Genomic DNA, 20310 nt, shown 5'->3' on the forward strand with positions numbered 1-20310 from the left:
CTTCATTTATTCACTCAGCGAGTACTTACTGAGCAACTGTTATGAGCCATGTACTGTGCTGGGAGCTGGGGAGACAACGGTGAACAAGACAGACATGGCCCCTGGGAGGTGGTCAAGGAAGGCTTCCTAGAGGAGGTGAATGGAATCTAAAGGAGGAATAGTGGCTACTAGATGAGAAGAGGAAGAAAGGAAGACAATTTCAGGCAGAGGGAAGAGCAAAGGCAAACATCCTCTTGCAGAAAGGACATCGATTATTTGAGAAACAGCAAGGAATCAACAGTGGCTGGAGGAGAGGGGTAGAGGTAGATAGTAGAAGGAAATGGGGTCAGAGAAGCAGAAGATGGACAACTCGGGATCATAGAGGCTATAGTGAGGAGTTTAGGTTTTATTTAAAAAGCAATAGTGGCAGGGGTGCCTGGATGGTTAAGCGTCTGCCTTCGGCTTGGGTCATGATCTTGGGGTCTTGGAATGGAGCCCCACATTGGGCTCCTTGCTTGGGGTGGAGGGGGGAGCCTGCTTCTCCCTCTGCCTGCTGCTCTTCCTGCTTGTGCCCTCTCTGTCAGATAAATAAAAAATATATATTTTTAAAAGAGATTGAAAAGAAAAAACAACAGTGCCACAACAGTGGCAAAAACAAAACAAAACAAAACAAAAAGCAAAGCAAAACAAAAAACAAAGTCAAAAGGCAAATGCCAAACTTGGGAACAATTTTTCATATCAGAGATAGTGGACTTGTCTTAATACATAAAGCGCTCCTACAAACTAATGGGGAAAAAAACCCGAATAATCCAATAGCCAAATAGGCAAAGTATATGAATAAAACATTGACAGGAAAGAAAATACAGATGCTCTTTTTCTTTTTTTTTTAAATTTATTTATTTGACAGAAATCACAAGTAGATGGAGAGGCAGGCAGAGAGAGAGAGAGGGAAGCAGGCTCCCCGCTGAGCAGAGAGCCCGATGCGGGATTCGATCCCAGGATCCCGAGATCATGACCCGAGCCGAAGGCAGCAGCTTAACCCACTGAGCCACCCAGGCGCCCCGAAAATACAGATGCTCTTAAACTACAATGTATACTCAACAGAATAATACACATTTTGCGAGGACACCAGGATGAACAAAGAGCATATTTATTTTTTTAAAAAGATTTTACTTATTCATTTGACAGCGAGAGACACAGTGAGAAAGAGAACACAAGCAGGGGGAGTGGAAGAGGAGAAGCAGGCTTCCTGCCAGGCAGGGGGTCTGATGCAGGACTTGATCCCAGGACTCTGGGATTATGACCTGAGCTGAAGGCAGACGCTTAATGACTGAGCCACCCAGGAACCCCAAGAAGAGCACATTTATTTATTTATTTATTATTAATTAATTTATTTATTTTAAAAGATTTTATTTATTTATTTGACACAGAGAGAGAGAGAGATCATAAGTAGGCAGAGAGGCAGGCAGAGAGAGAAGGGGAAGCAGGCTCCCCACCGAGCAGAGAGCCCGAAGTCGCAGGGCTCGATCCCAGGACCCTGGCATCATGACCTGAGCTGAAGGCAGAGGCTTAACCCACTGAGCTACCCAGGCGCCCAAGAAGAGCATATTTCAAAAGAGAATCAAATCTAACAAGAGAGGGGACTTGCATTGATCAACAATGACAACACACTCGAACTGTGAATGATTTATGACTTCCACCCCTTGCACCTAAGGTCAACATGGGGGATGTTTGCTCAGGCTCACACATAATAAGAGAATTGCATGTGACAACCACAATGAGATTTTTTTTTTTAACCTATCAAGTTGGCTAAAGTAAAAAGCGTTAACACACGATGCTGATTAGGATGTGTGGAAAGAGGCAGGTACATCTATTACTGGTGGGGTCTAAGTTGTCCCCGCCTCTAAGAAGAGCTGGAGAGTGCTATCAAAATGGCAAGTTTCACTCCTTGATTAAACAACTTCTAATGTCATCCCCCAATTATGCTAGAATTTGTGTGCGGTGAGGCAGGTACTTATTAGTAACATCAAAATAGGAAAATCTAAACATCCGCCATTAAGAGACGGGCTATCAAATTATGGTGCATCCAAGCAATGAATGCTCTGGCTGACCTTCAAAAGAATGTGTGGGTAGGGCGCCTGGGTGGCTCAGTAGGTTAAAGCCTCTGCCTTCGGCTCAGGTCATGATCCCGGGGTCCTAGGATCAAGCCCCTTGTCAGGCTCTCTGCTCCGCGGGGAGCCTGCTTCCTCCTCTCTCTCTGCCTGCCTCTCTGCCTACTTGTGATCTCTGTCTGTCAAATAAATAAATATATAAAATCTTAAAAAAAAAAAAAAGAATGTGGGCGTGGGGGATCTTGATATGGTGATTGAAACTATCTCCAAAGTAAAATACTAAGTAAAAGGAGAGTGACTTGAAAAGTATACATGGCACATAGATGTTCATAGCAGCATAGTCACAATCACCAAAAAGATGGAAAAACCCAAATGTCCATTAACTGATAAGTGAATAAACAGAACAGGGCATATACGTGACACAGAATATTATTCAGCCATAAAAAGGAATGAAGTCTTGATACACATCACAACATGAGCCTCAGAAACATTATGCTGAGTGAAAGAAGCCAGACACATAAGGACACATATTATAAGATTCAATTTATTTTTTTATTTAGAGTGAGAGCAAGTGGCGGGGTGGGGGGAGGAGCAGAGGGAGAAAGAGAGAATCTCAAGCAGGCTCCACGCCCAGCTTGGAGCAATGCAGGGTTCCATACCACCACCCGAAAATACAATCAGAGCAGAGAATCAAGAGTCAAACAAAACAAAACAAAACAAACAAAAACCAAAAAATCCTAAAGAGTGAGCCACTCAGGTGTCCCTATATGATTCTCTTTATGTGAATCAAGAATAGGCAAAACTAGAGAGACAGAAAGTAGATAAGCAACTGCCCGGGGAGAGGGTAGGAAAACATGGGGGTACGTTTGCTTAATGGGTATGGTGTTTCCTTTGGGGATGATAAAAATGTCTTGGAACTAGATAGATAATCTCCAACAGTGTGAATTGTGTAAATGCCATTTATGTAAAAATGGGGGAAAATACATAAGCATGTTTGCTTGAATGAACACAACATTTCTTGGAAGGGCTTGTAAGAAACTTTGGATGTCTCCGGACAGTGAACTGGGAGGTGTTGGATGGGAAAGAGCGATTTTCGGAATATCTGGCGTCAGGAAGGTTTCTATCCGGGTTGCCATCCCTTAGCTCTCCTTCAGGTGGGCCCTGGAGACCTCCACTCCAACAGTGCAGCAACTCCAGCAGAACGAAGGTTCCTGTGGCACAACTGGTTCACCAGAATCCCAGGGACTCAGTGGCACTGTCCCCCTGCCTCTCTCTCCCTCCTTGGACCAATCAGGTTTTCCCAAGGAATTGCGGCCAGCACTCACTGGCTAAACTAGAAGGGGGTGCTGTCATCCCCTCCGACTCTCATTGTACCCGCGGTGGTTAGAAAGTTACGTATTGACGGGGGAGAAAAAAGAAAGTTACGTATTCACGGGAAAACTAGAAAACTGGAACCACGGAAGGGAGAAAAAATGCCAGCGGGGAAAAGGCGGGATTCTAGAAATCCCATGACTCATGCCTGGACATATGCCCCCTACTTCGTAATCAAGGAAGGAAAGAACCCAGCTGAAGCCCAAGGCCGTCTAACCAAGGGGCTGGGCGCTGCCTTCAGATGAGTGGTTTGAGTCTCTGGAAGTTCTGTCACGTCTGGTATTGAAGGATGAAAGGTAAGTTAACATCGACTATCTCACGTCTACAGCCTAATCACTTTTACAGGTTTTCCTCTTCTCCCTTTGCTTGTATCCCAGAAAGTTACAATGTTTCTCCGTCCACGATACCCCCCACCCCCACTCCACCTCCGCACCAGGGAAAATTTGCAATCTCTCTGCCTTCCTGGTGCAAGAACTTTCCTTCCAGTTTTGCACACTTTGTGCCTGGGGGATTGAGAGGGACCACTTGGTGTGTCATTGACCCAGTCAGGCCAGGGCTGAAAGGGGCCGGACACATGGGGGGAGGGGATGATGCAAGGAAGAGAGGGGAGAGGGAAGGCAGAATGAGGGAAGACGGGGGTGGGGGAGGGTGGGGAGGTGGGGGGGCATTGGGGAGTGAGGATGGTCCTGAGGAACGAGGGGGATGCCTCCCAATCAAATCACCACCACACACACCCCCAGCTGGGAAATATTTTGTCCACCAAAGTGCATTTATGAAGCAATTAGCCACCAGCTGTCCCATTTTCTCATTCATCCAAAAACAAACAAACAAACAAACAAACAAACACTTTTTTAATTGAGCCCCTGCTGTATGCTTTGCACTCACTGGGATCTCAGAACAGCTCTGGTACAGAGGAGGAAAACAGGCTTGTCACTTGGTCACAGAGGCAGGATTCGAACCCGAGCCCACCGGATTCCCAAACTCACAGATGGGTTTCCTCAAGATGGATGTGACAATAAGGTGGTGGGGGGAGGGGTCCAGGAAGGCCCTCTGTGCTACTCCAGGGAAGACCTTGGAGCTGAGGTCTGCCATGGCTGGGGTGGATTTGTTCATGGACCGTCTCTCCTGAGCTGGCTCTCAACACTGGGAGTGGGAGGGGTGTCTGGCTAACTTCTTAGCACAAATTGCCCTTTAGAATCTGGAGCTCACTGTGGATTTTGAAGCTTAAAAACATTCCATCTCTCCTGGATCTTTAAGAAGTGGAATGTGAGGGCCGGGGGCAGTTAGAGGAGAGCGGAGCTCTGTGAGAATGGAGCTGTGGTCTCAGAAGGGAAGGGGGGAGCCGAGTACTTGCACAGGATAAAGGGCCAGGCCTGCCAGTCATTTGGCTCATCTGTATGGCAGCAATGCCAACACCTGGGGGTTGCAAGGGTTTCTCGTGCACTGTTGTCTGAGATAGAGTTAGCGTGCAAACAGAGGGTGTCTAGCAGCTCCAGAAGTCCAGCCATATCAAGGGATGCTGCCCGGGGGGGCTGGGCCTATCTGGTTAAGGGCAGACATGAAGCCCTAAGGGGTGCAGTTCCGGCCCCCAGTAAGAAGTTCCTGAGAGCCTGAGTGGGTTGTCATGGGGATTACGCTGACAGTCTCTATGGCAATAGTTTGGTGGGGCGGGGCCCTGCTGACCTGGGAAAGTCTAGAGGGAAAGGTGTTCTGTGACCTCAGACACCAGAGTTTGGTCTCCATGGCAACAGCTATGGGGTTTCAGCAGCTTGGAGGCAGAGTTTGGAGGGTGGCAAGGAGCTGGGGTGCACTGGGGCAGCCTGTTCCCATGGTGAGAGCTGGAGAACTGAATGTTGGGTCACTCTCGGGACAGTTGGGGGAGGAAATGGTCTTCAGGGCTGTTGGTAAGAATGGGGACATTCAGAAGTAGAGTTGTAGCTCTCTGGAATCCCGGAGGTGAGATGGGAAACGTGTGGTATCCATGGTTACAGCTGGAGGAGGTAGGCACTAGCTCCATGGGTGTGACTGATGAGGGAAGGGCTGTATGACTAGGTTACAGGTAGAAGTTGGGCTGGTCGCCTTGGTAACAATGGGAAGTGGGACAGCTCGTCTCCATAGTGAGTGACATGGATCCTATGGATCCCTGGGCCCAGGGGATGGTCTCTTTGTTGACAGTTGGGAAAGAGGCCGTCCATCAGATGGGAGCGGGTTTTCTCCGTCCAAAGAGATACCTGAGGGCTGGGGCACGGCCACCAGTCATGCGAGCCAGCTGGGGCATATCATTCTGTTTTAGTGGTGACAGACAAGGCTAGTCTCCCCTGAAACTGGAAGGGTGGGGGTGTTCAGGGTGACCTGGGAACATGGCCTGTTAATCGGCAAACTTAAAGGGATTCACAGGGGAAGGCAGCAGAATGGGAATACCCAATTTCCAGATCACCACAGGGTAGAGGACAAGAGCCCAGTTTCCATGTGACCACGGGGCGTGATCACCTGGTGAACTCCGAGGTTTCTCTACGTAGGAGGGGGAGGAGGGTTCAGGGTCCAGATGATCATAAGGGAACAGTCTTCAGTCTCCAGGGAGATGCAGAAGGCCTGAGGCCACTCTCCAGATAATCCTGGGGGTCCAGCCTCCAGGAGACCGCGAAGGGGGGTGGTTCTGTCTGTTTTCAAGTAACCTCGGGAGGCGTAGCCAATCTTAGGAGACCTCAAGGTTTGTTGGCCTCCAGGGGTCTTCAGGGTACATGGCCCATCTCCTGGGGAAGTCGAGGGAGGAGGGAGATCCACTGTCCAGGAGAAGTGGGGGCTTGATCAGTCTCCCGGAACTGGCAGTCTATGAGGACCCCAGGAAGGGCAGCTAGGGGTCAAAGACCACAGAAGACCTGGTCAGCCTGCAGGGTACCGCAGGAGGCGTGGCCAGTCTCCAGTCACGTGGTCCGTTTCCAAGAGACCGCAGAGCACTCGGCCAGCCGCCAAGCACCCAAACCAACTGCGCCCGGGGCCTAGACGCGCAGCGGGGTCCAAGCGGCCGGGTCGCGCGCGCCTCCGGCCCAGCCGCCGCCTCCGGCCCAGCCCCAGCCCCAGCCGCCGGGTGCAGGGTCCGGCGCGCCGGGTGCACGGTAGCAGTAGACGCCAAAGAGCCGGCGCGTGGCGTCTGGGAAGCCCAGGCTGCGAACGCCCGGCCGGCGGCCGCCGCAGCGCGCGCGCGGATTCACGATGGGGTAGCGCGCGCTCCCGTCGGCCAGCCAGCCCGCGGTGCAGCGGTCCAGCAGCTGCAGCTTCCACGCAGCGAACAGCTGTCCCACCTTGGCCACGGCCGCGCCGCGCGCCGCGCACGCACGCGCTGCTCCCGAGAAGGGCACAGGCCGCAGCGGCTTCAGGAAGAACACACGTCCTGCAGTGGAGTGGGGGAGAGTGGTTAAGGCCACTCCCGGCAGACGGCCTCCTCCGGGTTCAGAACGCTTCCCACCCCCGACGTGCCTGCCACCCAGAACCCCAGCCACAGGATTCAGGAACACCCTCTCTCCTGCAGTCCTGGACCCCAGCCGTGTCCAGGATAGTGTTGGTGCCAGGCGATGCGTGATTGCTGCGCCATGGCAGGCCGGGGGTGGGATATCGTGTTCTGGACCTCCAAGGACCAGAGTAGATAGACGGGTTAAGAGCAGGAAACTGAGAGGGTGGGAAAGAGACTGAGAGGGAGGGGGACTGGGGAGAGGGTTCTATGGGGGTGGGGCCTCACCGGCGGGGCGGACCCCGAGCCTGTGGGGGGCGGGGTCTCCTTCCTAGGGGCGGGGCCTACACACCCGGGAGGTTGGACGTGAAGCAGAAGGCGTCGTAGCGTTCTTCGGCATTGTGGCGGTAGCCGTAGTTGCGCACGCCCCCGGAGGCGGTGCCACCGCCGGTCCCGGCGCTCCCGGCTCCGCCCAGGCCGCCACAAGGCTCCCGGGGCTGGCTCACCGGGTACTGCACGGACCCGTCTCGAAGCCAGCCTGCGTTGCACCAGTCCAGGCCGTCGCGCCAGGCCGCGTGCAGCTGCTCTGCCGACGCCAGGATGCCGTCCTGCTCAGCGCAGGCGCGCTGCGCCTCCGTGAAGGTCAGCTTGTAGCGGCCTCCACGGGGATGGTAAGGGAAGACAACTCCTAGGAGGACATACGTAGGGGGTTCAGCTGGGGAATCCCAGCCCACCCCTACCCACCTAACATTTGGGGTGCTGCGTGACTCTTCAACCTAGACTTTCCACTCCATCCCTCACTCTGGACGTAGACCTGATCACGCTATTCGCTATTCACAACCTCACAACCCCTTGTGATTCCCTTTGCCTTAAGTCTGGAATTCATTTGACCCTCCCTCTTAAGTTACTTAATCTCAATCATTCCCTTTCCACCACGGGAGATGTTTATGTACTTCCCATTTCTTCCATCTGCTGAACTCCTATTCATCCTTCAAAACCCAGCCCCCACAACCTTTCTCCCTTCAATCTTCACTGCTTCTGACATTCCCCCAGTACTGGGAGCTTCACGCTGGTCAAGCCCTGAGCTGATGGAGCTGGGAATGTTTGTGTCCAGTGCTGACTCCTCCACAGGGAGCCCCTGAAAGTATGACCTTGGGCAAAGACTTCTTTGATCCCCAGAATTGTCCAGGGCAGTTTCCACTGGTTTCTCTTCCACCTTCAGTTCTTATAACTTGCCCTCATTGGACCCACAGTCAACTCACTTCAACAGCATTGTGTGTGTGTGTGTGCTTGAGGGGCAGACCTTGGAGGGGCAGATGGATCTTTCAGTAGACACAGGGAGGAGCAAACAGGGGCCAAGTGAACACCTGGAGCATGAAGACCGAAGCTTGAGTCCTAACTACGTCGCTTACATGTACCTCAAGCAAGGTCTAACCTCTCTGAGCCTGTTGCTCATCTGTTGGTAATAGCACCTCCCTCAAAGTTTTTGGGAAAATTAAACAAGAGATTCTTTTACTTTGGACAATAAGAAAACTTCCTGCTGTTATTGCTGTTATTTGTTATTGTTGGGAGGTACAGCAAGTGAGGGCTCTGAAATCTCTTCTAGAAGCTTCTCAGATGGACTGAGGAAGGCAAACAACAGGTGGGAGAGAATTTTTCAGGTAGAAACCCCACCTCCCAGGTCCATAGTCAGCCAATCAGAGCATCCCATCTCCCAGTCACAGTAATTGGTTTATGGATGGGCACATGACTCAACCTGGGCCAATGAGGGACAACTCTGGGACTCCAGCTAGCACTGCGAGTAAATTTATTGCCAAGTTGGAGGATGGAAGCCTGGCACTAGTTTTTGGATCCATCAGGGGAAACCTGCCAGAAGAAAGCCCACTTAGGGAAAGAGAACTGAGAGAGGAATTCCTGACATGGTATGAGTGGATGTCCCTGGATCTCAGCCCTAAGGGTTCCCCAAAGTCCTTACTATTGGCATTTTAGACTGGTTCCTTCTTTGCTGTGCAGGGCTGTTCTGCGAGCTTGCAGGATGTACTGCAGCCTCCCTGCCCTCTGCCCACTAGATGCCATCAGCAACCCATTTCTAGACATGGCCAGTGACCTTGGAGAGCAAATTCACCTCAGATCAGAACCATTACCCTACCCTACCAAGCCTCAAATTCTTTAAGGCCAACTTGATATGGTTTCTGTCTTTTGCAATATTTCCCCCTCTTCTCTCTTAGAAACATGCTTTATTCCGTCCACCAGCTGGTTACCTTCCAGGTCTAGCTTGACCATGCCAGTGTCATCCTCCAGCTCATTGGTGACCTCGCATTCATAGCGCCCATAATCCTGCAGCGTAACGTTTCGGAGAACCAGGGAGGCATCCCCGGGTCCGTCGCCCTGCAGCTCGGCACGCCCACGGTAGCTGCCAAATGCTCGGTGCTGGGGGCCCAGGGCCACGAAGACGTCAGCAAAGGCCAGTGGGTCCACCACCTTGGTCCACTTCAGACGGACGCCGTCGTGGTCATGGGCAGCTGCCTCATAGTGGTAGCGGCAGGGCAGGACGATGGTGCCACCCCTGTGACTGACCACCTGCCCAGGCGCCGTCTGCACCACCACCGAGCCAGACTCACCCTCTGCGGGAGGGCCAAGCAGGGTTCAGAAGAGGGCCCAGGGGGCGGGGTGAGGAACCGGGGGAAGGGGATCCCGTGAAAGTGTTGTGGGAGAAGGCTTGGGCGCAGGTCAGGAGATCGTAAGGTTAAAGGAGATCAGGAAAGGGAACTGCGACTCAGAGGGGGAGGGGCGAGGGTTGAGGTCTGTAACCGCTAAGAAGGCTCCATGCCCTACCCCCTATATCCTCCCTGCATCCAGGCAATTACATTCGGCCACTGCTCCTGCGGGGCAAGACCGGCTTCCGCTATCCAGACTCACCGAGCACGTGCACGACCTTCTTGCGTCCGCGCTGCGCCCCTGCGGGGACCGTGAGCAGCAGGACTCCCCAGGCCGCTGCCCAGAGCGCGCCGGGACCGAGGGCCGCCCGAGGACACACCTGGGGGCACAGGGTACTCAGTCCAGCCTCCTGGACTTTGCCTGTCGTAGGACTAGACCCCTGACCTTCCTTCCTCACGGCCAGGACTTCTCGCATGCCCAAGTCCCTACCCAGGCCAGGGTCCCAGGGGACTCTCTCAAGGAGAAGGCTAGCAGACCCTCCCAGCCCTCACCCCCTGTCCCCCGCACTCTCCCCGGACTTCACACTCCAGCTCCTACGCAAAGCCCACGCCTCTGGGCTCACCTGCGCTCAGTCCAGCGCCAGCGACCCGCCAGATCCCGTAACCCCAACACCCGCCGCTCGGAGCTCCGCCCCCTTCTCAGGCCAGCCCAGGCAGGGATGGGGGGAGGGGGGAGGAGTTGGAGCCGCGGCAGCGGCAAGGTTATCGGTGCGCCAGGAGACTGCAGCAAACCGGCCGGTCGCGGTGTGCAGGCGGCGGGGGGAGGCGGTGGGACGCGAGGGGTAGAGCCACAGAGATGTAGAGACACGGGGAGAGGGCGAGGAAAGGGAAAGAGACAGAAAACCAGGAAGAGATGGGGGTGGAGAGGTAGAGACTCAGAGAAGGGTATGGAAAGATGGAGAGACAGACTGAAAGAGAGAGCAAAGAGAGCAAGAGGGGGAACGAGAAAGAAGAGGGGGCTTGAAGGTAGGGAGAGACGGAGACTCAGAGGAAAAGAAAAGGGACCAGGAAGACAAAAAGAGGGAGAGAAAAGTAGGGAGAGGCAGAGAGGGATATAAAATGAGAGGCAGAGTTCGAGAAACAGAGATACAAGAGGGTGAGAGAAGGGAGGGATGGGAGAGACAGAGAGGAGAGAGACTGAGAAGAGGAACCCGGAGGGACGTAGATTAAGACACGGAGCGAGACAGAATCCCAGAGAGGGACCTACACGGACCCGCGCCCGCGCCCCACTCACCATCTTGCCGGTGCGGCCCCCGCCGAGCGGCCCCTACGCGCCGGGACTGCGCTCCCCGCACACCCAGAAAGGACTGGGCCAGTTCCTTCGGGCGGCGCAATCCCGGCGTCTGCCTGCAAGGGGAGGAGGGAGGCGGATGGGGGTGCGGGGAGGAGCTTTAAAGGCGACGCGGCGACGCGCGCTCCGCGAAGAAACCTGGGCGCGGGCGGAGGAAGGGCCACACTGGACAGTGAATGCAGGACCACGTCGCTGATTCTGCTGGCTGATCTTGGGCGGGCAAAGGAACCTCTGGGTGTCAGTTTAACTCTCTTTAAGATAGAGGAGGGGGGCCCTGACGGTCTTCCATCTAGGATGCCCACGTGAGCCAGAGGTCTGAGTAACCTGGGAAAGAGGCTTGGCTTGCATGTCACAGTTTTCCCATTTGTCACTTGATGGCCATCGCCGTGTCCTGGGCTCTGACACGCGAAGGTGCTCACTCTGTGGGGTGGGGCCCCACAATTGTCACACACTCTGCAGAGGGAACCTGCAGCAACAAGTCCAAATCTGACTGTGCCTCTCACCTGCTGCAGGACCTTATAAGAGAGGCTTTGTCTCTCTGAGCCTCAGTTTCCACCTCTGGGAAATGGGAGTGTTGGTTCCTTGGTGAAGATCCAACGGTTAGACATACGATAGGGGCCTAATGTCGGTAGGAGCGGGAGCAGGGGAGACTGATCAAGCCCCTGACCCACTCTGCGGCTGACTCATACCAAAACCTGGCCTTTCACTCAAGTTCAAAAATCCAATCAGGAAAAAACAATGTGCCTTTCTCCCAACCCCTTGGCAGCGTCCTCAGCCTCAGTTTCCCCAAAATATGAGCCAACCATACAATAGAGGCAGGGTTATAGGGCCCATGGTTGGATAGGCTAGGCTGGCACGAAGTCCTTGAGCTCAGAGGCATCTAGGAGCCATGACCTCCAACAAGGACCTTGACTGCCTACAGGCTCAGTCTCCCCATCTGGAATATAGGGTGAGATCCAGCATGTAGCACTTGAGTTTGGCCCTTGGTGATGGTATGTGGTAGGTGCTTAATAACTGTGCCATGCCATCATTTATTATAATTTATTGTCAGAGCCTGGATTTTGGATGTTTCTCTCCTGATTGTGACATCAGACAGGTCTTTGGACCTCTCTGAGCCTCCGTTTTTCCCATCTGGAAGATGGAGCTGAACACACCAAACAGAGGCAGACTTCTGCTAGCCAGTACCTCCAGCTCCGATGGTCATGCTGGCAGTGATGGTAGGCCTCTAGAGAAGCAATCCCTCACCTCTGAATCCTGAAACACTTAAGCAGCAGCAATACTGAGGCTTTAAAAGTTTTGTGGGTTTTTTGTTTTGTTTTGTTTTGTTTTGTTTTTTACTGAAAGGATCCATGTGAGTATGATAGGTAAGCTCTGGTGTAGAGCAGTCTGTGTGGGATTGGAATACTGTGACAGCTGAGAGTCCCTGGGTGTCCCACCCTGTGCGCTGGGCTTATACCACCATAGCCAGGACCGAAGACACCTGAAGATATATTTCCTGACTCTAAGAGACCCAGCCCACCCTTCCCGGGGCAGGGCTCTTTGGGCATGAAAACAGAGTCATAGGGAGTCCCCAGCTCTCAGTCCTCCTTCTTGTGGTGGGCCAGGGGACCAGGGGGCGGGTGCAGGAAGAAGGCAGGCCGCCACAGGCAGCGGAAGGCCAGCAGCTGGGGACCCAGCGCATATAGCAGGTTGCTCCCGAAGAAGCAGGCCCAGGCGTCATCAGGCACGCGGTAGGTGAAGGGTGTGCGCACGTGCATCGAGGCCCCCATGTGCGAGAACTGTGCCTAGTGGCCACACAAGGAGGTATAGGTCAGGGGTCAGGAAAGAACAAGGCCCAGCATCCCTAATATCCCACCCTACGGAGCCCAGAGGGTCCCTGTCCCTTTCACTGGCTGCTGACCTGTCTCCCCTCTCTAGTCCATCTGTCTGCCTCTAAATAACACTGTCACCACATTTCCTGTGCACTTGTCCGTGAGCCTCTTCCCAGCTGTGTAACCGGAACTGTCTTCACTCTTTCTGTGAGGCCCGCCCTGTTTCCCTTCTCCTTGATGTGGGTCCAGCTTCTCCTCCTGCTCTTCCCTACCCTAGGTAGCCTCTTGTGCCTCTGACTCTCTCTCGGCGTTGTGGCTGTGCTAAACCACCATTCCCCTCTGTGTCTTTATGCTGTTCCCATTCCTGCAATGCTCTTCCTTACCTAGAGAACTCATACCCATACATCAAAGCCCAGCTCCTAGGCTCACTCTCCTAGGCAATCTTCCCCTTCTGCAATTGCTCTCAGCCCCTAGTCTTGACTCTCCCCAGTTCTGACCTCACAGGGTCGGGAGTGTTAGTGTTAGGTCCTTTCTCCCCAAGACGAGGGAATCCTAAGGTATGAAGTTGTGACTGGGGCCTCTTAGAGGCTCAGCAACCCCCCTGCCCAGGGAGAGCATGAAAGGAAACTGATGGGGAGGCAGGAACTTTCTTCCTTACAGACTCCACCCCTCTGCCCCCACACCCCACCACACCTGGCCAACAGCTCCAGCAAACACCAAGGCCCAGTCAGGCAGCCAAGAGCAGCCAGGGAAGATGAGGCCATAGACAGCCAGGCCATAGAAGGGCAGCACGTAGAACATGTACACCAGCATCTGTGGGGGACACAACCCATAGGATGAGCAGTAGCTGCCTCCCTGAGCCCCCTGAGGCAGAGGCCCCCAGGGAGGATCCGGCCAACCTCAGACCCTGCCCAGGATTGGGTGAGGGGGCTCTCTGAATATCACAACCCTGTGCACACTGCTCCTCAATTTCCCTCGACCCACCCCCACCCCTGGTCACATGCACCATGAGCTCACCCATGTTACTCCAGAAGTGGCATATGACCCGGGCCTGGCCAACTGGACCACTCCAGGCCCGCCGGCCATAATGACCAGCGACAGGATGCACCTGTTATTCAGTGATGATGGCACGCGGGCCAATCAGAGCCTGTCTGAGATTTGTGCTTAAGCTCTGGAGAAATAATCGCTCACATTCCTCTGGGGTGGCTAAGTAGGGCAGATGGAGGCCTGCTGCTGCCCAAGGCTGTCTCTGCAATCCCACAAAGTGACTACCTGGAAGTGGAGTCCATGCAAAGAAAACAGAGCCCTGAGACAGAGTTATCCTCGACACCTAGATCCAGCCATACTTGAAGACCATATCTGTCTTCACTGGAAGACAGACATTTTTGGGAGGACAACAGATTGACTTTTGTGTTTCTGGTACCTGCTTCTAAGAGGGCTTGCTAGGCCTCTACCCCTTGCAGAACCATATGGTCCTCGTTTCCCATCTGTCTTCTCACCTGCACCTTTGGATAGGCCACAGGATCCCGTAGGTATGGCTCATACTGATAGATGTACACAAAGCACGCATCTGTGGGGCAGTCAAGCACCACCTGGGGCAGACAGACAAACCAACAACCCACATCAAATATTTTTCCCACAAGAAACCTTCTCTACCCTCCCAGGTGGGTCCCCTATCCCTTGCTCTGGCTTCCCCTAGCCTTGGTTCTTTCACTTTGGCTAGGAAGGTTACAGGGAATGGGGTTTTGTCATGGACAGACATGGATCAGACTTGATGAAGAACCTCCCGGATGATCAGACAGGCGAGCAGTGGTCTTTTCGCTTTGGTTAAAGGAAGATGATTGGTGGGGACAGGAAAGGGAGCTGGGGCAGAAGAAAAGTAGGCTGACCACTGCAGACTCACCAGGCCCCGAAAGAGGGTGAAGAACCCGGCGAGGGTGAGGTATATGACAAGGGCCAAGTCTACTGGACGTCGCAGGATACCCTTGCTTTGTTCCTCCTGTACCTGCCCCATGGGAGAGAGACAGCGTGAGAAGTCTGGTATCCAACAGGCACTTGATAAAGGCTCATCCCTTCTTTCCTAATGGCCAAGGAGATCCTTCCAAAGAGTTAATGTTTTTGACCAGAAGCAATTCTAATGGGGGTCAGAGGGAGCATTCAGGCACGTTGGCACAACAAACTGTCTGGGGGCAAGGCACTTACCACATTGGGGGCATAGCAGGTTGGTGCCCGGGCCTGGTTGAAGACCCTCACACCAGCCCAGCATGGGACTAGCACATAGGGGATGGCAAGGAAGAAGGCAGGTCTGATCTCCGAGCTGTATTTACCTGTCATGGTAGGAGAGAGGGGGTGTCCCTCAGGGAGGATCCCCCAGGCCTGGCCAGACCCATAGGTGAGTCACACCAGAATCCCTGGGTTGGAAGCAGTAATTCATGAATGCAGTCCTTTTCAAGCTCCAACACCTCTGGCTCCCCAGTGCTCATCAGATGGTGTCCAGACCCCTCAGCCTGGCCTGACTCAATTTATTTTCTGGAAATGGCTTCTTTCTCTCAGCTGTTCTTTGCTTCTCCTGAATACATCTTGTGTATTTCTCTAGCTCAGCCATCCCCACATACTGGGCTGCCTCTCCCCTCTACTTCCCAAGACCTACCTATGAACCTTCTAGGCGCAGGACAGTAACCCAGCCTGAGGAGGCGGGATCCTTCAAAGCCAAGTCCTTACCAAGGATGTTTCCTGGGAGGAACACCAAGACGCTCATGACGAAAGATCCCAGCCAGTACAGTCCAAGGTTCCTGTATCTCTTCCTGTGGTGGAGGATGGAGGGGTGACCAACAGATGCCTGTTCCTATCTCAGAGCCCTAGCCAGGGCCCAGGGTCCACCCTTGGCTCCCCAGCTCTGGGTACCTCCCATTTTTGTCCAGGACAGAAGGGACAACAGTGAGGTGAATGAGGGACTGAACAGATTGTCTGTCTAAGGACACACATGGTTGCTTAGGCACAGGAGTGTACAAGAGAAGAGAGCTGACTACCACTTACACCTTGGCATTCTGGAACCTTCTCCGGGTTACTCCTGGCTGGAGCCCTAGAGAGGACTCATGATTTCCCCTACAGACACTGCTGACTGCACCCAAACTTGGGACCCCACCTGAGGACTTGGATCTCCAGGGTCCAGGTGCCACACCACCCCCACCCAAAACTCTAACCCTGCCCCATGCACCTTCTGCGGATGGCACCAGCCATGGCCAAGTAGAGGAGGTAGTGAACCGTGCCATCCCAGTAGCAGATGAAGACTCCGTGTGCCGTGCGCAAATAAGGCTCTCCCTGCCAGGGCAGATCAGGGCTCAGCTGGGCCGCAGGGCAGGAGGCAACCCGGGCGACCCCTACGTACCTCTTTAGTAAAGAATTCCATGAAGCCCCCCGCGTAGCCATCTTCCTGGAGAGCAATGAGGAGATCCACCACGGAGGTGAAGGAGAAGACAGCGAACACTGCGGGGAGAGTGGGCGGAGCCTGACCCGGGTGTGGGCGGGGCCTGAGGCCCCTAGTCTGGGACCCAGAGCAGAGGCAAGGAACCACACCCAATTGCTCCCAGTTGCCGCTTCACAGGTCACATGACCCACAGCCCTGTTGAGGAGGCACAGTCCTGCCTTTGGGAGGCCTCAGGCTGAGAAGGCACTGACCCTACCCTGAGGAAATCCCAAAGTGATGAGGAACAGTGGTCTCTCAGGGGCTCCCAGTCTGATGGGAAGAGACAGTCCTGCTCTCAGGAGCCCCAGGTCTGAAGGGGAAGGCCCCCTGAGGTTCCCCAACCAATGTGGTTTCTCCAGTGTATTTGAGGTTCTTCAGCCTGATGGGAGCCCTTCAAGGGGATGGAGGAGGCCCCCGCTCACCCAGTTCTGACTGACTCACCAGCATAGAGTGGGTCATAGTAGATCTCGCCGGGGGACAAACTGTAGATAGCCACAAAAAGCAGGCCCAGGATCAGGGCACTCATCAATGCCAGCCCTAGGGGGCTGTGGAGAGGGAAAACAAGTCAGAGAGGCCAAGCTCAATGCTGAGGCCCACCCACCCTGGTGAGGGCAAAAGCAGATTCCAGGATGCTTCAGATGTCGAGACTGAGGTGTCTTTCCATCCAGGAATCTCGTTCCCTGCAACTGCTCTTTTCTATCACTAGGTTGTTACCTGAGCTGTTTCTCCCTCCTGGGACCTCCCTCTAGAAGTCTCTTCCACTTGGCAAACTCCTACTCTTACTCTGTGGCCTATCTTTCATGGCTTCTCCTCCAGGAAGCCCTCCCTGACTCCTTAGAAAGAATTATTGCGCTACTTGGGCCAAGTACAGAGAGGGCATCAGTCAACTCTTTCTGACTATACAATCCATCCCGTGTTCAACTCAATTTGCTCTCAGTCATTCAACACCACCAAGCCCCTCTGTAGCCAGACCCACCTCCCAAAGCCTGCAAAGTCTCTAATGCTCAGCCCTGTACACCTCACTTTCTGAAGCTCCTGACTCCTCCCAGCTGAAGTCCAAATGCTTCTGTGAACCACACCCCACCCCTGCCCTGATCTGTTCCATCAACCAGATAAGACAGGTCAACCAGCTGCATAGATAAGAAATAGAAGTCAGGTTGGAAGCCTCCAACAACAGGTGGGCAGAGTGGGTGGGTGGGAAAGCTATCCAGGGTCCCACACTCCCCTACACGTTCTCCAGGCTCCTATCTTCTCATAGACCCCTCTGACATCTAAGATTCCCATCCTGGTCCCATCTGACCAACAATGACAATTATAGTAATCAGATAAGACCATGCAAGTCTTTGCACACAACTTATAATCCTTAACTCTACCTATGAGCCAAGATTGAGGATTCTGTTCATTATACACTGAAGAAACTCGGGCTCCCAGAAGCAACCTGACTCACCCAGGATCCATGGGGAATGGAGCCAGGTATTTGTACCCAAGGAGCCAACCCCACAGTCAAGACTCTCTCCTACCCCATGTCTTGAGTGGAGCTAGGTCTGGGAGTATGAGGGGCCTATAGATGCCCAGTACCCAGTGGCAGGATCCACAGGACTGGGGTCTAGGGTTAGGAAGCAAGGGAGGTCACAGCATGTAGGTGAAACCGAGGCTAAAGACAGGGTGGGCCAAACCTTAGCAGAATAAAGTCTCAGGCCTGAGACAGGCAATGGAGGGGCTATCTGCTAGGGGTGGTGGAACAGAACGCAAGTCCGAGTGTGCCTGTGTCAAGAGCTGGGTCATCAGGCCCTTATCTGGGTCGATACTTTGACCTTTGGTAACTTTGGAGCTGGGCACATCCCTGGGAAACTCCAGAAACCCTCCAAAACTCTGTCCTGTGTGGGGTGATGGGGGGGCTCTCCTTCTCAAACTTTCTCCTCAAATCCTAAACGTCCCGGGAGCGACCCCACCCCCACAACACAACCCGCTGGCCGGCAGAGAGGGGACTTCAGGTTGCATGGGGCTGGGGTAGTTCCGGCCTAGGTCCCTTCCTCCCGGCGGGAGCTGCGCAGGGGTTCCGGGCTCCGAGCAGCCAGACTTGCCGCCCGCGCTTCGTCCCTCCCAGCCACTGCCAACCTGGCCCCGCAGCCCGGCCCCCCTCCCCGGGGCTGGCCTGGCCCCTCCCCTCACGCACTGCGAGAGCGCCGAGACGTGGTTAAGCGCGTAGGACAAGGGGAGGGCGCCGAGTGACAGAGCCGCGATCTTGCCGGCCAGCGGCGGGATGTCCATAGTGGCGGCGGCCGGACCCCGGCTCGGTCGCCGCGCGGCCTCCAGGGCGCTCGACTCTTCTGCGGCAGCGCGTCTGGGTTCGGGGGTTGCCAGGGCCCCAGTCCGGGCCCGCCCCACCCCGCCCCGCCCCGCCCTGCGCAAAGGTCGCCCCCAGCTGTGCCTTGGTCCTGCAGCCTAGCCTAGCCGTGACTGTGCCCCGCGCTCCCGGGGAGCCTCCGAGGCCCGTCCCCCTGGAAGCGGTCCCTTTCCCCAGCCCTCCCTTTCCCGCGTCACCGTCACCGGACTCAGCTTGGGACTCAGCTTGGTTTCAGTGGCCTTCCCGGCCGCGGCTTCACTATTAAAGTCTAAAACTCCGTGTTGCCCGATGCTACCGCTCTTGAGGCGCGGGACTGCAACCTGGAGGCCCTGGGCCAGATATTTCAAGCTAGGGGAATTTGTTTTCCAGGCCTCCTTCTGTACTTCTGTTTTCTCCGTCCTAAGCCACCTGTGTACCTACCTCGACTCTAAAGGGGACCCTTTTAAATGCCACATCCTCGTAGGATGAAGGGGATATTGGAGGCTTTCCACGCGGATGGAGGAACCTCAGTTGCTTGGACACAAAGAGTTCCCTTCAGGTCCTTTGGATTTGAGTGTTCAGGCAGTGGCCACACATATTTAAATACGTGGCGGGGTGTAAAGCTTTGACTGGGTCTGGGGATCATCTCAAGGCAGGCAGCCAAGGTCATGGTTGGGGGGGGGGGGTCTCTTGAAGGACTGTGTGCTGTGTTCCTTCCATATAGCCTGGGCACCTTGTGGGCAGTTGAAGCTGTGCCCCTGCTCAGTGGGTGGTGTCCAAGGGAGAGAGTCCAAAGGGTGGGCTTAGATTAGGCATGGATTGCTAGTTTGGTTGAGTTTGGAACAGTGTGTCTGGCAGAGAGACTAGCGAGTTCAGGCCTGAGGCTGAGGTGTGGTGAGGGGGCTCAGAGGGTCAGAGTGGCAGAGCTGAGGGAGGATTCTGAACAGCCTGTAGGAGGCTGGGCTGGGTCCACCGGAAGACGCAAATGGTATTGGTGGGGGGGGGGGTGGCACCAAGGAGGGAACTATAGTTGGGTGGGGAGAGAATAAGGAAGCAGTGCTTTCCAAGCAGCTTTGGACTCTCACCCATGTGGTACTCATAGCTGCTGGAAAAGAGTAAGCAGGTACCCACTCAGTACCTGCCCTTGGGGGGGCCCACAGTCTGTGGGTGGGGAAGAGTCATCCTTTTTCCATGCACCTCCTTGTCCTTGTGCCAGCTGGGTCCTTTCTCTGAGCCTGGGCAACAAGATGATCTTCAGGCCACAGACCTGACAGTGTCGCACCCAGCTGTCCGTTGCCCATGGGTTAAGTTCAGGTTCCTCTGGGCTGACCTGAGGCTCCAGTCTTGTTTCTTTCACTTTTCCCAACTCTAGCGGTGCCAACACCCCCCAAGCCTCCTATCTGCAAAATGGATCCTCTAGTATTTCCTCACTCCTTAAAGCAGATCCCAATGTCCTCTCCTCCATGTAGCCCTCTCTGCCACCCCAGCCCCGCTCCTCCTGCTGGAAGGCCGGCTGTCTGATCCAGCTGTCTAACAACCCGGCCTTGTATCTGTGTCTGGGATGTGCCTGTACATGCACATCAAATTTGGGGGCCATTTTCCAACTTTCCATTTGCCTGGGGGTAAAGTCCATGGGCTGAGTCTGGAGAGCCTCCAGGTCCTTAATTCAACTGAAGGGTGACATTCACCTAGGTGGCAAGGTGCCTGGGACCAAGGCCTAGGGTCCCCATCACTGGAACCTCTGGCTGCCCAGAGCTACTCTTGTGCTCAAGCCCTGGGACCACAGGACA

General features: G+C 54.5%; 2 protein-coding genes across 2 annotated transcripts; both read right to left on the minus strand.

Annotated features, from left to right (window-relative positions):
• Positions 1-4295: 4295 nt before the first annotated feature.
• On the minus strand, positions 4296-11541 carry HAPLN4 (hyaluronan and proteoglycan link protein 4). Its single transcript, XM_059160621.1, has 5 exons — positions 10861-11541; positions 9829-9946; positions 9171-9533; positions 7262-7597; positions 4296-6852 (listed from the first exon to the last, which is right to left on the minus strand). The coding sequence occupies exons 1-5, from the start codon at positions 10861-10863 to the stop codon at positions 6461-6463; spliced, it is 1212 nt and encodes a 403-aa protein (XP_059016604.1). The 5' UTR covers positions 10864-11541; the 3' UTR covers positions 4296-6460.
• Positions 11542-11944: 403 nt separating this feature from the next.
• TM6SF2 (transmembrane 6 superfamily member 2) lies at positions 11945-18557 on the minus strand. The gene is made up of 10 exons (XM_059160622.1): positions 18371-18557; positions 16636-16739; positions 16117-16214; positions 15946-16049; positions 15450-15532; positions 14931-15055; positions 14632-14733; positions 14228-14320; positions 13422-13541; positions 11945-12701 (listed from the first exon to the last, which is right to left on the minus strand). Exons 1-10 carry the CDS (start codon positions 18463-18465, stop codon positions 12495-12497), a joined length of 1131 nt encoding a protein of 376 aa, XP_059016605.1. The 5' UTR covers positions 18466-18557; the 3' UTR covers positions 11945-12494.
• Between the last annotated feature and the right edge of the window lie 1753 nt (positions 18558-20310).

Source organism: Mustela lutreola, chromosome 2, assembly GCF_030435805.1.
Source record: "Mustela lutreola isolate mMusLut2 chromosome 2, mMusLut2.pri, whole genome shotgun sequence".
Lineage (NCBI taxonomy): Eukaryota > Metazoa > Chordata > Mammalia > Carnivora > Mustelidae > Mustela > Mustela lutreola.

Excerpts from the sequence above, each read along its gene's own strand:
- HAPLN4 (XM_059160621.1), bottom strand. Across the intron at positions 9,534-9,828 it reads GAAGGTCGTGCACGTGCTCG|AGGGTGAGTCTGGCTCGGTG; the intron begins GTGAGTCTGGAT and ends GCCCTCCCGCAG. Across the intron at positions 7,598-9,170 it reads GGTCAAGCTAGACCTGGAAG|GAGTTGTCTTCCCTTACCAT; the intron begins GTAACCAGCTGG and ends ATGTCCTCCTAG.
- TM6SF2 (XM_059160622.1), bottom strand. The coding sequence starts at position 18,465 with ATGGACATCCCGCCGCTGGCCGGCAAGATCGCGGCTCTGTCACTCGGC. Across the intron at positions 16,050-16,116 it reads TGGAATTCTTTACTAAAGAG|GGAGAGCCTTATTTGCGCAC; the intron begins GTACGTAGGGGT and ends CTGCCCTGGCAG. Across the intron at positions 15,533-15,945 it reads GCTGGTGCCATCCGCAGAAG|GAAGAGATACAGGAACCTTG; the intron begins GTGCATGGGGCA and ends CCTCCACCACAG.